Here is a 13,322-nt window from a genome sequence, read left to right as displayed (position 1 = left end):
TCTTTATCTCTCAGTGTTGTGCTCTGGACTGTTTCCCCAGTTCCGTCTTCTGAGTCACTAAGTTTCTCTGCAGCTATGTTCATTCTGTTGTTAAGCCAGCCATTGACTTTTTCATACCCGTGACTGCTTCTGTCATTTCTAGAATGTCTGCATGGTTCTCTTTCAAATCTGCCTTTTTAAAAATAATTTTCTGTCCTTGCCTTAGAGAGTCTCCCTTCATTTCTTTGACTGTTTTAAACATACATATGCTATTGTATCCTTCTAGCTATTCTTTTTTTCCTGTAGTCTGTGGGAGTGAGTTCTGCTCTGGCTCTCATGCCAGTTGGCTCCACTTCTGGTTTGTAGGTTTAGCCTTTTAGTAGGGGCCCTGTAAGGCTTGCCTTGTGGGGATGCCCTAATGGGCAGGTTTGCATTTGCCTTGGTTTGGGTGTCTCTTGGGTTGCCATGGTTTTCAGTCAACTTTTCTGTGAATTTCTCAACTTAAGGCTTCTGCACCATATGGGTCGTATGAAGTTACTTTCTAATTTCTTTTAATTTCTTCTGGATGGCTTCCCTACCCATGGCCCTGGACAAGAGGCAGCTTCCTCATAGCTTGCCTTTCCTCATGGATGGTCTTAGTCCCCATCTCCCCGACGGGACAGAGCCCCCTGGCTGGATGCTGCAGGCAGCTCAGCCCTGCTGCCTGCTCACTTGGACGTCACAGCCCAGCCCCTAAGACCTGCATCCTGATGATGCAGGCAGCTCAGCCCTGCTGCCTGCTCACTTGGACATCACAGCCCAGCCCCTAAGACCTGCATCCTGTTTCAGCAGCTCTAGTTGGCTCCTCACCCAAACTCTTCATTTGACTCTGTGTTCCTCCTTTGACTCTTATATACCTGGACTCTTTCTCTTGTGCTTGCGTAAGTACATGTGTATGGGTAAGACTGTGGGGGCAGGGGGTAGATTTTATGTGTTTAATGAGAACAGGACCTCCCTAGGGCAATTCAGCCTTGCTCATGGACCAGAGATCCAGCTCTGAGCGTGTGTTCTGTCTTCCTACCTGACCCATGTGCTCCATACCATGTGACCTCGTGCTTTGCCTGGAAGGCCCCTCAGTTCCTCTTTGAGCTCTTGCCTTCCCTTCCCACCAGGCTCTTTGACCTTTGCAAGGCCCTGTGTGCCTTGCCTTGGCTGGAAGTGTGTCTACCCCAGGGCCACTGATGCTGTCGCTCACGCATTCTCTATTTTCTCAGGCTCTGGGCCCCCCGTTCCTGCCCCTGACCTCTTAATGCAGATCAAGCAAGAAGGTGAGCTCCAGCTCCAGGAGCAGCAGGCTCTGGGTGTGGAGGCATGGGCAGCCGGACAGCCAGATATTGGGGAGGAGCCGTGGGGCCTCAGCCAGCTCGACTCTGGAGCAGGAGATGTCTCTACCGACGCTGCCTCTGGTGAGTGGCTGAGGCTGCGAGCAGACAACAGGAACCAGATGTAGAGACTGAGGGCAAGGCCTGGGAGGAGGAGTTCCTAGAAGCATTGTGGCGGGACTGCGGGCTCTGGAACATCTAGCCTGACTAGTTTAGGTTTCCCACCTCGTGGCAGGGGTTGCTCCAAATGACATCTTTCGAGTCCCTCTTGTCTCTGAGATGCTCTTGTCCTGGTATTTCTCTGCTTCACTCTCACCAGCCACACCCCTGTTCTTCTTGCCCTAGCACTGAGCATTTAAATCACCAGCTGCCTCCTAAGAGGCGCTGTATGGAGGTAGAAAACAAACTTAGGGTTACCAAGGGGGTAAGGACGGGGAGGTGGGATGAACTGGGAGTTTGGGAATGACATGTATACACTATGTATAATAGACGACTAATGAGAACGTACTGTGCAGCACAGGGAATTCTACTCAGTGATCTGTGGTGACCTAAATGGGAAGGAAATCCGAAAAAGACAGAATATGTGTACACGTATAACTGACTCACTGCTAACACAGCAGAAACTAACACAACATGGTAAAGTAACTGTACTTCAAAAAAAGAGAAAAAAAGGGGGGGAGGGGGCTGTATGACAAGAGTCAGCCACATCTGCGTTTCCTGGTGCCTCAGAGAAGAGGGCAAAAACTGGTTCAGGAGAGGTGGGGCCATGATGCTTGGGCGGGAAAGCTGCCGCTGGTGGGGTCCCCGGGCGCCTGCCTCCCCGCACTTTCCCTGACCCACCCGCTCGCCCGCTCTCTCTTCACTGCAGGCGTCCACGCCAACTTCTCAACCACTATCCCGCCCACCTCCTGGCAGGCCGACCTCCCTCCCCACCACCCCTCCTCCGCCTGCTCGGACGGGACGCTGAAACTCAGCACAGCCGCCTCCACAGAAGGTACGGGGTATGGCGGGAGGACTGGAAGAGGGAGGAAAGGAAGTGCTCATGGGGACCGGAAGTGCTCGCGTCTGCTTCTGAGGCAACAGACCCGCCAGCCGGGAGGCATTTAGGGGCCAGTGATGCGAGAACGCTGTGCAGTCTGGCCTTCTCTCCTTCCACATTGTTAGACTTGAACAGCCTTTCTTGAGAATGTCCATGTTTCCCACAGTTCCTTTCTTGTGTTATTAACCAGTCAGTCCTGACAGGCTGATCCCGTGAGAGAATATATACCTCTTGCCCAGACTCAGCAATCCTGGCCCCTCTCTGACCTGGAAAAGCCAAACCCAACCGGAACCAATTCTTAGGTATTAGCACTACCAAAGACAGAGGTCCACCAGCTCAAATTGGAAAGAACTGCCATCAGTTCAGTTCAGTCGCTCAGTCGTTTACAACTCTTTGCAACCCCATGGACTGCAGCACGCCAGGCTTCCCTGTCCCTCACCAACTCCCGGAGCTTACTCAAACTCATATCCATCCAGTCGGTGATGCCATCCAACCCTCTCATCCTCTGTCGTCCCCTTCTCCTCTTGCCTCCAATCCTTCCCAGCATCAGGGTCTTTTCAAATGAGTCTTTTCAAAAGAACTGCCATATTTATGTATTAATTTTCTGTTTTGAAAAACAATTCGCTGTTACTTCAATAATTTCTGTCATATTTTAACACCCCCAAATTGTGCTAAAAGCCTAGATCTCTGATATAAAACTTGAAAGTGTGAAATTCAAGTACATTTAAGTAAAATCAAACATTACTATTTCATGAGTATTTTTATCATTAAATATATCATTAAATATATATCATTAAATGCAGCTAGCTGGCTGCATTTACTGAATGCTTGCTGCATGCAAAAACAGCATGCTCAGTGCTTTCACGTGTGCTGCCTGGTTTAATCTTCATGCAACCCTGTGGAAAAGGGTATTCACAGAGGAACTTGCCTGAAGTTGCAGCTGATCTGTGGGGAGCCAGGGTCCAGTCTCAGATGTGCCTGAGCCCAGCTCTGTGCATTGCCACCAGTGGTCTGAGTTCCTTCCTTGGAATAGCTTCATGATTAGCCTTACCAGCCAAAGTGAAAATGGGAAGTGATGGGGAGATGCAATGGTTCCTTACCTGTGGTGAAGGCTCTAGAACAAGGTAAGCAGATATGATGGTTGCTTTACCTGTAGAGAAAGTTCTGGAACACGATGTCCTCACCCACAGTTTGAGGCAGTTGCCTAACCACCTTGGGCACCTCTGCTGAACTAGATCCTGAGCCTTGGAGACTAGGGCTCAGAGTGGCCTTGGTGGGGCTGAATATCCAGAATAAAGTATCAGATCTTCCCTTTCTAAGCAGGAAGGGGGACAGAATGATACCTGGTCTTTTCTGTCTTTCTCAGCAGATGTAAAAATTGTGATAAAAACAGAAGTCCAAGAAGAAGAAGTGGTGGCCACACCAGTGCACCCTACTGACCTAGAAGCCCACGGGACACTGTTTGGACCAGGCCAGGCCACAAGGTTCTTCCCCAGTCCTGTCCAGGAAGGAGCCTGGGAGAGCCAGGGCAGCTCGTTCCCCAGCCAGGACCCCGTGCTGGGGCTGAGAGAGCCCGCCCGGCCCGAGCGTGACCTGGGGGATCCCACCCCCACAGTGACCCAGGACGAGACCTCTCCAGGGGACTGGCTCTTCGGGGGGGTCCGGTGGGGCTGGAATTTCAGGTGTAAGCCTCCTGCGGGCCTCAACCCGAGGACTGGGCCCGAGGGACTGCCCTTCTCCTCCTCCGACAACGGAGAGGCTGTGCTGGACCCCGGCCAGGCCCCGAGACCCTTCAACGACCCCTGTAAATACCCCGGCCGGACCAAAGGCTTCGGCCACAAGCCGGGTCTGAAGAAGCACCCGGCAGCCCCCCCGGGGGGGCGGCCGTTCACATGTGCCACGTGCGGGAAGAGCTTCCAGCTGCAGGTCAGCCTGAGCGCACACCAGCGCAGCTGTGGGGGCCAGCCCGATGGGGTGCCCGGGGCGGCGGGCAGCGCACGGGACGGCAGCGGCCTGCGGTGTGGCGAGTGCGGCCGCTGCTTCACGCGGCCGGCCCACCTCATCCGGCACCGCATGCTGCACACAGGCGAGCGGCCCTTCCCCTGCACGGAGTGCGAGAAGCGCTTCACTGAGCGCTCCAAGCTCATCGACCACTACCGCACGCACACGGGCGTGCGGCCCTTCACCTGCACCGTGTGCGGCAAGAGCTTCATCCGCAAGGACCACCTCCGCAAGCACCAGCGTAACCACGCGGCGGGCGCCAAGCCGGCCCGGGGACAGCCCCTGCCGCCGCTGCCCGCCGTGCCCCCCGACCCCTTCAAGAGCCCCGCCGCCAAAGGACCCTTGGCCCCCACGGACCTCGTGACCGACTGGACTTGTGGCCTGAGTGTCCTGGGACCCACCGACGGTGGAGACCTCTGAGCCCTGCGCGGCCGCCCAGCCCTCGGGCCCCCGCAGGCCCGGGTGTTAAGAATCGCCTCTCCAGACGGCCGGGCGGTGTGCGCAAAGCCTCGAAGCCGGACGGATGGAGCCTGGAGGGAAAACCAGATTCCCATTTGCTGAACTGCTCACCGGAGCAGGAGAAACTCCCAGACGGCCCAGCTTCCACCTCTAAACAAAGTAGAATTCTCTGATTATGAAACTGAGCAGCATAGAATCTTAAGTAATTTAATTACGAAACTTTTTTTTAATTCTTGGAAGACAAAGCTGGAAAATAGTAGTAGTACCAGTTTAAACTTTAACAGTGTACCTTTGGTTTCTGGATTGCGTGTGTGTTGTGGGCTGTGTCCTTATGGAGTCTTGACAGAGCTGCCGGGAGCTTGGCCGGCCGGGGATGCGGGCGAGGAGGCACTCCGACCTCCCTGGCCCCAGTGACCCCCGGGGGACGGGCCGGTTTCAGCGCGCACACAGCCCCAGGGGAGTGGAGATCCGGCTCTGCCCGGGGCCAGCAGGGCGCCATGGACGTCCAGCAGCAGCTCGGGCGCGAGGAGGACTGAGCCAGAGCGGGCCGGCGTCTCCCAGCACCTGTAAAGACCCCCCTGCACAAGTGCCGGCCCTGCGGCAGGCACCTGCCGCCTCATGGCCCTGGGACGCATGTGACTCGGGGCCTCGTGATGGAGGGCTGTCTGAAGACACCGGTAGGGCTGCAGAGGTGAGGCGCGGGGTTGGGGGCGGCGGGAGCACAGCCGGCCACAGAGCCAGGCCTGCCCACCACCCCGCCATGGGGGATGCTGCCCTCTGCTCCAGCCCGATGCCCGCTTTTCTCCTCGTGCGGTGTCTTCTCTCTGTCCAAACGCTTCCGCTCCGAATCTCATTTGATTGTTCCTGTGACCTAGTGAACCGCCCAGAGGAGCATCCTTTCCCATAAGAGAAGAGGCAGAAAGTTAACTCGGAGGAGGGACTCAGCTCAGCCTCGCACGCCCCCCTCTCCGTGTGCACAGTGAGTGCAGACAGCTGGCAAGAGCCTTGGGTCAGACGGGTCGGCACGAGGCTCATCCTCCTGGGCCGGCAGTCTGGGGTGGACAGCTTTTCACGCTGCCCTCTTAAAAGATTTGACCCCTAACTGCCCGAGCCGGAAGTGTCAGGCCTCACACTTCAGCTGAGCCGCGGCCTCTGTGACTGGTGGTTGCGCTTCCTTTCCCTCCCACCCCAGGGGGCAGGGCAGGGCTTGCTTGCCCCCTGGCTGGCATCTTAAAAGAAGGTGGAATCAGAAATGGGCTCAGGTTTCTTGATCCCACCCCAACGCTGTCCCTGCCACACGAGTATCCATTCCTGTTTTGTTGAGGCAGACGCTGGTTCTTTGACCCCGCCAGGATCTCGTTTCCCCGAGGACAGGGAGACCACGGCTCCTGTTCATTCAGCTCCCTTGTGTGTACTTTTATTAGGCAATAGACTAGTTAAGAAAATTGTTTCTATGTACTGTATATTTTGTACCTGTTTACACTTCTAATATTGATATAACTGATATTTTGGAAAAAACAAATGAAGAGGAGACATCCTGTTAAAAATAAAACCTAACCAGCACCAAGGTGGTTTGGTGGGTTCCATTCTTAAACCTGGTCTTTGGCGCTGGTGCCTCTCTGCACGCATCACCCGTGGTCAACTTCTGTACCCTCCTTCTGCTCAGGGTCGCTGGGCCCAGGGAGGCGACTGTTTCTGAGAGCTGGGATGGGAGAATCCAGAGAAGTTTGACTTTGTGGTGATAAAACTGATATCTGAGAGAAAATAAAGCCACATCCAGTCCCTTTGCTTCAGGATATAGTAATGGTTTTTGTCATTGAGTTTAATATAATATGATACCATGTACATGAAGACAGGAAGAAAAAAAAATTGCAGGATATCAAAAAAAAAAAAAAAGCCAAGCCAGATGTTTTCTCTTTGCGTCTTTTCTTGGCTGGGCAGAGGCGAGGATCCTGGGTGCCTGTAGTGGCCGTTAACCCTGATCTTGGAGTGAAGTCTACCTGAGGGACTTGAGCCAGGCTGGCTGACACCCATATTCCCACCAACCAGAGTTGACAGTTGTTAGCAATCCTATCTCATGTTTTGGTTACACTCTCTTGTTTTGATCATTGTTTTTTGTTTAAGAAAACAAAAAGATTTAAAAAATCCACCCGTTTGTCACCGAGGGCATGGGAGGCAGAGAAGGAAGGGGAGTGGAAGTCATCTAGACCCATGGTGAGATGGCGGGAACAGGCCATGGCGTCTCTTTCCTTCTTAGCAGCTCTGACCTGTCTCCTGTGCTTCTGGCCCACCCTGGCCCCCACTGGCCATGTCCCAAGTGCTTGGAAGTCAACCGGGACACTTCTGGTGTCTGCCCAGCTCGCAGTACCTCTCTTCCACCACCACGCCCTCACCCATCTTCACGGTGTCCTCATATCCCCTGACCTACACGCTGCATGCCTGTTACGCTACAACCCAATGGCTCATGAATGGACGACTCCTACATTCTGGCTTGGGTGCAGTCTCCAAACAGACAGCATGGGAGGAAAGGGTTTAGGAGTTAGTTCAGTCTCAGACATCCAGAGGGAGCACTCAATCAGGGAGACCAGACACACTGTGGAATGGGGGCCTCCAGCATAACTCCCAAAGGATTCCTGGGAAACCTTCCTCTGCCACTACTCTAGGAATCCCACTGAGGCCCGAGCACAGTGGTCCTTTGTATTAGTTTCCTATCGCTGCTTTAACAAATTACCGCAGACTTTGTGGCTTGAGCTAGCTTAAATGGCTTAAACCATTTCTGGAGGTCAGAATTCCAAAAGAGTCCCTGTAGCTAAAATCAAGGGCTGCATTCCTTCTGGAGACTAGAGGAGAATCCATTTCCTCACCGTTTCCAGCTGCTAGAGGCTACCTGCATTCCTTAGCTCATGGCCCCTTCATCTTCAAAGGGAATCACTCCAACTTCTGCTTCTGTCATCACATTTCTTTTTGACTTGGATTCTCTTGCCTCCCTCTCATAAAGCCTCTTGCAATTTCCTTGGGCCTGCCTCGATAATCAGAAATGAGCTCTCCATCCAAAGATCCTAATTTAATTATATCTGCAAAGTCCCTTTTGCCATACTATAAGGCCACACAGCCACAGGTTCTGGGAATTAGGGTGTGGACAGCTACCCAGATCTCAGGATAACCCCCAGCACCTCATTTCAGTTCAGTCCCTCAGCCGTATCCGACTCTTTGCGACCCCATGAATCACAGCACGCCAGGCCTCCCTGTCCATCACCAGCTCCCAGAGTTCACCCAAACTCATGTGCATCGAGTCACTGATGCCATCCAGCCATCCATCCTCTGTTGTCCCCTTCTCCTCCTGCCCCCAATCCCTCCCAGAATCAGGGTCTTTTCCAATGAGTCAACTCTTCTCATGAGGTGGCCAAAGTATTGGAGTTTCATCCTCAGCATCAGTCCTTCCAATGAACACCCAGGACTGGTCTCCTTTAGGATGGACTGGTTGGATCTCCTTGCAGTCCAAGGGACTCTCAAGAGTCTTCTCCAGCACCACAGTTCAAAAGCATCAATTCTTTGGCGCTCAGCTTTCTTCACAGTCCAACTCTCACATCCATACATGACCACTGGAAAAACCATAACCTTGACTAGACGGACCTTTGTTGGCAGAGTAATATCTCTGCTTTTTAATATGCTATCTAGGTTGGTCATAACTTTCCTTCCAAGGAGTAAGCGTCTTTTAATTTCATGGCTGCAATCACCATCTGCAGTGATTTTGGAGCCCCCCAAAATAAAGTCTGATACTGTTTCCACTGTTTCCCCATCTATTTGCCATGAAGTGATGGGGCCAGATGCCATGATCTTCGTTTTCTGAATGTTGAGCTTTAAGCCAACTTTTCCACTCCCCTCTTTCACTTTCATCAAGAGGCTTTTTAGTTCCTCTTCACTTTCTGCCATAAGGGTGGTGTCATCTGCGTATCTGAGGTTATTGATATTTCTCCCAGCAATCTTGATTCCAGCTTGTGCTTCTTCCAGCCCAGCGTTTCTCATGATTACTCTGCACAGAAGTTAACTAAGCAGGGTGACAATATACAGCCTTGACGTACTCCTTTTCCTATTTGGAACCAGTCTGTTGTTGTGTGTCCTGTTCTAACTGTTGCTTCCTGACCTGCATACAGGTTTCTCAAGAAGCAGGTCAGGTGGTCTGGTATTCCCATCTCTTTCAGAATTTTCCACAGTTGATTGTGATCCACACAGTCAAAGGCTTTGGCATAGTCAATAAAGCAGAAATAGGTGTTTTTCTGGAACTCTCTTGCTTTTTCTATGATCCAGCGGATGTTGGCAATTTGACCTCTGGTTCCTCTGCCTTTTCTAAAACCAGCTTGAACATCAGGAAGTTCACGGTTCACATATTGCTGAAGCCTGGCTTGGAGAATTTTGAGCATGACTTTATTAGTGTGTGAGATGAGTGCAATTGTGTGGTAGTTTGAGCATTCTTTGGCATTGCCTTTCTTTGGGATTGGAATGAAAACTGACCTTTTCCAGTCCTGTGGCCACTGCTGAGTTTTCCAAATTTGCTGGCATATTGAGTGCAGCACTTCCACAGCATCATCTTTCAGGATTTGGAATAGCTCAACTGGAATTCCATCACCTCCACTAGCTTTGTTCACAGTGATGCTTTCTATTGAATGGTTTGCCTTGGAGACAAACAGAGATCATTCTGTCGTTTTTGAGATTGCATCCAAGTACTGCATTTCGGACTCTTTTGTTGACCGTGATGGCTACTCCATTTCTTCTGAGGGATTCCTGCCCACTAGTATATATAATGGTCATCTGAGTTAAATTCACCCATTCCAGTCCATTTCAGTTCACTGATTTCTAGAATGTCGACATTTACTCTTGCCATCTCTTGTTTGACCACTTCCAATTTGCCTTGATTCATGGACCTGACATTCCAGGTTCCTATGCAATATTGGTCTTTATAGCATCGGACCTTGCTTCTATCACCAGTCACATCCACAACTGGGTATTCTTTTTGCTTTGGCTCCATCCCTTCATTCTTTCTGGAGTTATTTCTCCACTGATCTCCAGTAGCATATTGGGCACCTACTGACCTGGTAAGTTTCTCTTTCAGTATCTTATCATTTTGCCTTTTCATACTGTTCATGGGGTTCTCAAGGCAAGAATACTGAAGTGTTTTGCCAATCCCTTCTCCAGTGGACCACATTCTGTCCTACAAGACCACATCCTGACCTACAAGACCTTTTAGAACTAACACCCAAAAAAGATGTCCTTTTCATTATAGGGGACTGGAATGCAAAAGTAGGAAGTCAAGAAACACCTGGACTAACAGGCAAATTTGGCCTTGGAATACAGAATGAAGCAGGGCAAAGACTAATAGAGTTTTGCCAAGAAAAATGCACTGGTCATAACAAACACCCTCTTGCAACCACACAAGAGAAGACTCTATACATGGACATCACCAGATGGTCAACACCAAAATCAGACTGATTATATTCTTTGCAGCCAAAGATGCAGAAGCTCTATACAGTCAGCAAAAACAAGACCAGGAGCTGACTGTGGCTCAGACCATGAACTCCTTATTGCCAAATTCAGACTGAAATTGAAGAAAGTAGGGAAAACCACTAGACCATTCAGGTATGACCTAAATCAAACCCCTTATGATTATACAGTGGAAGTGAGAAATAGATTTAAGGGCCTGGATCTGATAGATAGAGTGCCTGATGAGCTATGGAATGAGGTTCATGACATTGTACAGGAGACAGGGATCAAGACCATCCCCATGGAAAAGAAATGCAAAAAAGCAAAATGGCTGTCTGTGGAGGCCTTACAAATAGCTATCAAAAGAAGAGAAGTGAAAAGCAAAGGAGAAAAGGAAAGATATAAACATCTGAATGCAGAGTTCCAAAGAATAGCAAGAATAGATAAGTAAGCCTTCTTCAGCGATCAATGCAAAGAAATAGAGGAAAACAACAAAATGGGAAAGACTAGAGATATCTTCAAGAAAATTAGAGATACCAAGGGAACATTTCATGCACCTCTCCTAGGCCAGGCCAAATCCTCCTGGGATGCTCGGGTGTGTTCTGGCAGTGAAATAACGTGCCAAAGTGAGAACGTTTGAGATTCATCATCCCCAGTCATTCCTTCATCCTGGCCACCCTCTGTTCCCCATCAAAAGGTACCCATCTGCTGCCTGCCCCCTGTTGACATCTCTCTTTACCTTCATCTTTCTACGACTTTGTTCTCATTCCTATGCTTCCAAAAATGGTCTGCATCCCGTCCAACTCTCCGTTGTTAAGTAGTGGTGCTACATCCTTGTCGTGTTTACAGCAGACTGAGGACAAGGTGGGTCAGCTGCACCTTAACCACCGCAACAGCACCAAGATCCTCGGAGACTGTGCTGGCTGCATGTAACCATTACTCTTTTATGTCTCCCTGCTGGGGAAGATGTCCCCTCCTCTAAAGTTCCTGACACCTTGTCTCTTTTTCTCTGTTTATCAGTCTTTTTCCACATCAGCAAAGGCTTGCCAGAAGTCCTTCTGGGCAAGTCTGTGATTCTGACCCCAGCTTGCACTGCTGCTTCCCTCACATAGACGCAGGGTAACCTTTCTAACCGGGAGATGTGATCCCTCTCATTCCCAATTAAAGTCCTCCAGGGACTCCGTCACCTGCATTGAGAATCTAAACTTCAGTGCAGCAACTCAGGTGGCTCCTTCCCTGCCGCATCTCCTGCAGCTCCCCTTGCATCTGACCTTGTAGGTGAACCAAACCCACCTGCCCTTCTGAGAGCATCATGCTGTTCCTAAGCTCTGCAAGTGCTGTTCCCCCTACAGACCATGTCCTCCCTCCCTTTGCCCCACCACCCTCATCCACCTAGTGTATCCCTTCTTACCCCTCAGATCATCGTGTCACCCAGCCTTCCCCAGTCTCTGCAGGTGGGATTAATGCCTCCCCTGTTTTCCATAGACACTTGCTCAGACACCATCTGTCATTTCATTGGACTCTCTCCATATCATGTGTTCCTGGAAACAGTATAAAGGTAAATGTGTAAAAATGAAGCAATAAAATGATGCGACCAACAAGGGGGTAATTTCCAAACTATGCAAGCAGTTCATACAGTTTAATAAAGGAAAAAAAAAAAAAAACAATGAAAAAATGGGAAGAGCTAAGTAGACATTTCTCCAAAGAAGATATACAGATGGCCAACAATCACATGAAAAGATGCTCAACATCACTAATCATTAGAGAATGCAAATCAGAACAGTAATGAGGTACTACCTCATACTGGTCAAAACGGCCCTCATCAAAAAGTCTACAAATAATAAATTTTGGAAACAGTCTGGAGAAAAAAGAACCCTCCTATGCTGTTGGTGGGAATATAAACTGGTCAGTCACCATGGAAAACAGTATGGAAGTTCCTTAAAAAAACTAAAAATAGGCTTACCATATGATTCGGCAATCCCATTCCTAAGCATATATCCAGAAAATACAAAAAGTCTAATTTGAAAAGATACATGTACTGCAGCATTCATAGCAGCACTATTTATAATAGCCAAGACATGGAAACAACCCAGATGCCCATAAACAGATGACTGGTTTAAAAAGATGTGTTATACACACACAATGGAATATTACTCAGCAAAAGAAGAAGAGGGCAACAAAGGATGAGACAGTTGGATGGCATCACTGACTCAGTGGACATGAGTTTGAGCAAACTCTGGGAGATAGTGAAAGACAGGGAAGCCTGGCATGCTGCAGTCCATGGGATCACAAAGAGACATGACTTAGCGACTGCACAACAACAACAATAAAAAAATAACGAAATATTGCCATGTGCAGCAACATGGATGGACCTAGAGATCATCATACTAATCAGAGAAAGACATATACCATATGATATCGCTTATATGTGGAATCTAAAAAACTGATACCAATTAACTTATTTACAAAACAGAAGTAGAGTCACAGACATACAAAACAAATTAACAGTTACCAAAGGGGAAAAGGTGAAGAGAAAGAAAGTATGAGTATGGGATTAACAGATACACAATACTATACATCCATTCAGTTCACTTCAGTTCAGTCACTCAGTCATGTCCCACTTTTTGCAACCTCATGAATCGCAGCACGCCAAGCCTCCCTGTCCATCACCAACTCCCAGAGTTCACCCAAACTTATGCATCGAGTCGCTGATGCCATCCAGCCCATCTCATCCTCTGTCATCCCCTTCTCCTCCTGCCCCCAATCCCTCCCAGAATCAGGGTCTTTTCCAATGAGTCAACTCTTCACATGAGGTAGCCAAAGTATTGGAGTTTCAGCCTTAGCATCAGTCCTTCCAATGAACACCCAGGACTGGTCTCCTTTAGGATGGACTGGTTGGATCTCCTTGCAGTCCAAGGGACGCGCAAGAGTCTTCTCCAGCACCACAGTTCAAAAGCATCAATTCTTTGGCGCTCAGCTTTCTTCACAGTCCAACTCTCACATCC

General features: G+C 49.7%; 1 protein-coding gene across 7 annotated transcripts in view; it reads left to right on the top strand.

Moving 5' to 3' along the window:
- ZNF746 (zinc finger protein 746) overlaps positions 1–6,635 on the top strand; it is a 79,871-nt gene extending 73,236 nt beyond the window's left edge. For 4 of the 7 annotated variants that reach the window (XM_070788340.1, XM_070788341.1, XM_070788337.1 and 1 more), the window contains 3 exons: positions 1,233–1,424; positions 2,209–2,334; positions 3,746–6,406. In XM_070788340.1, the coding sequence (XP_070644441.1) occupies positions 1,233–1,424; positions 2,209–2,334; positions 3,746–4,800 (1,373 nt within the window). In that variant the 3' untranslated portion in view covers positions 4,801–6,406. Of the gene's footprint in view, positions 1–1,232; positions 1,425–2,208; positions 2,335–3,745 lie in introns of all 7 variants that reach the window. The other 3 variants (XM_070788338.1, XM_070788342.1, XM_070788343.1) reach the window with 2 other exon arrangements.
- Positions 6,636–13,322: the final 6,687 nt, after the last annotated feature.

This window comes from Bos indicus, chromosome 4 (assembly GCF_029378745.1).
Source record: "Bos indicus isolate NIAB-ARS_2022 breed Sahiwal x Tharparkar chromosome 4, NIAB-ARS_B.indTharparkar_mat_pri_1.0, whole genome shotgun sequence".
Classification (NCBI taxonomy): Eukaryota; Metazoa; Chordata; class Mammalia; order Artiodactyla; family Bovidae; genus Bos; species Bos indicus.
This window is presented reverse-complemented; position numbering and strand designations above follow the sequence as displayed.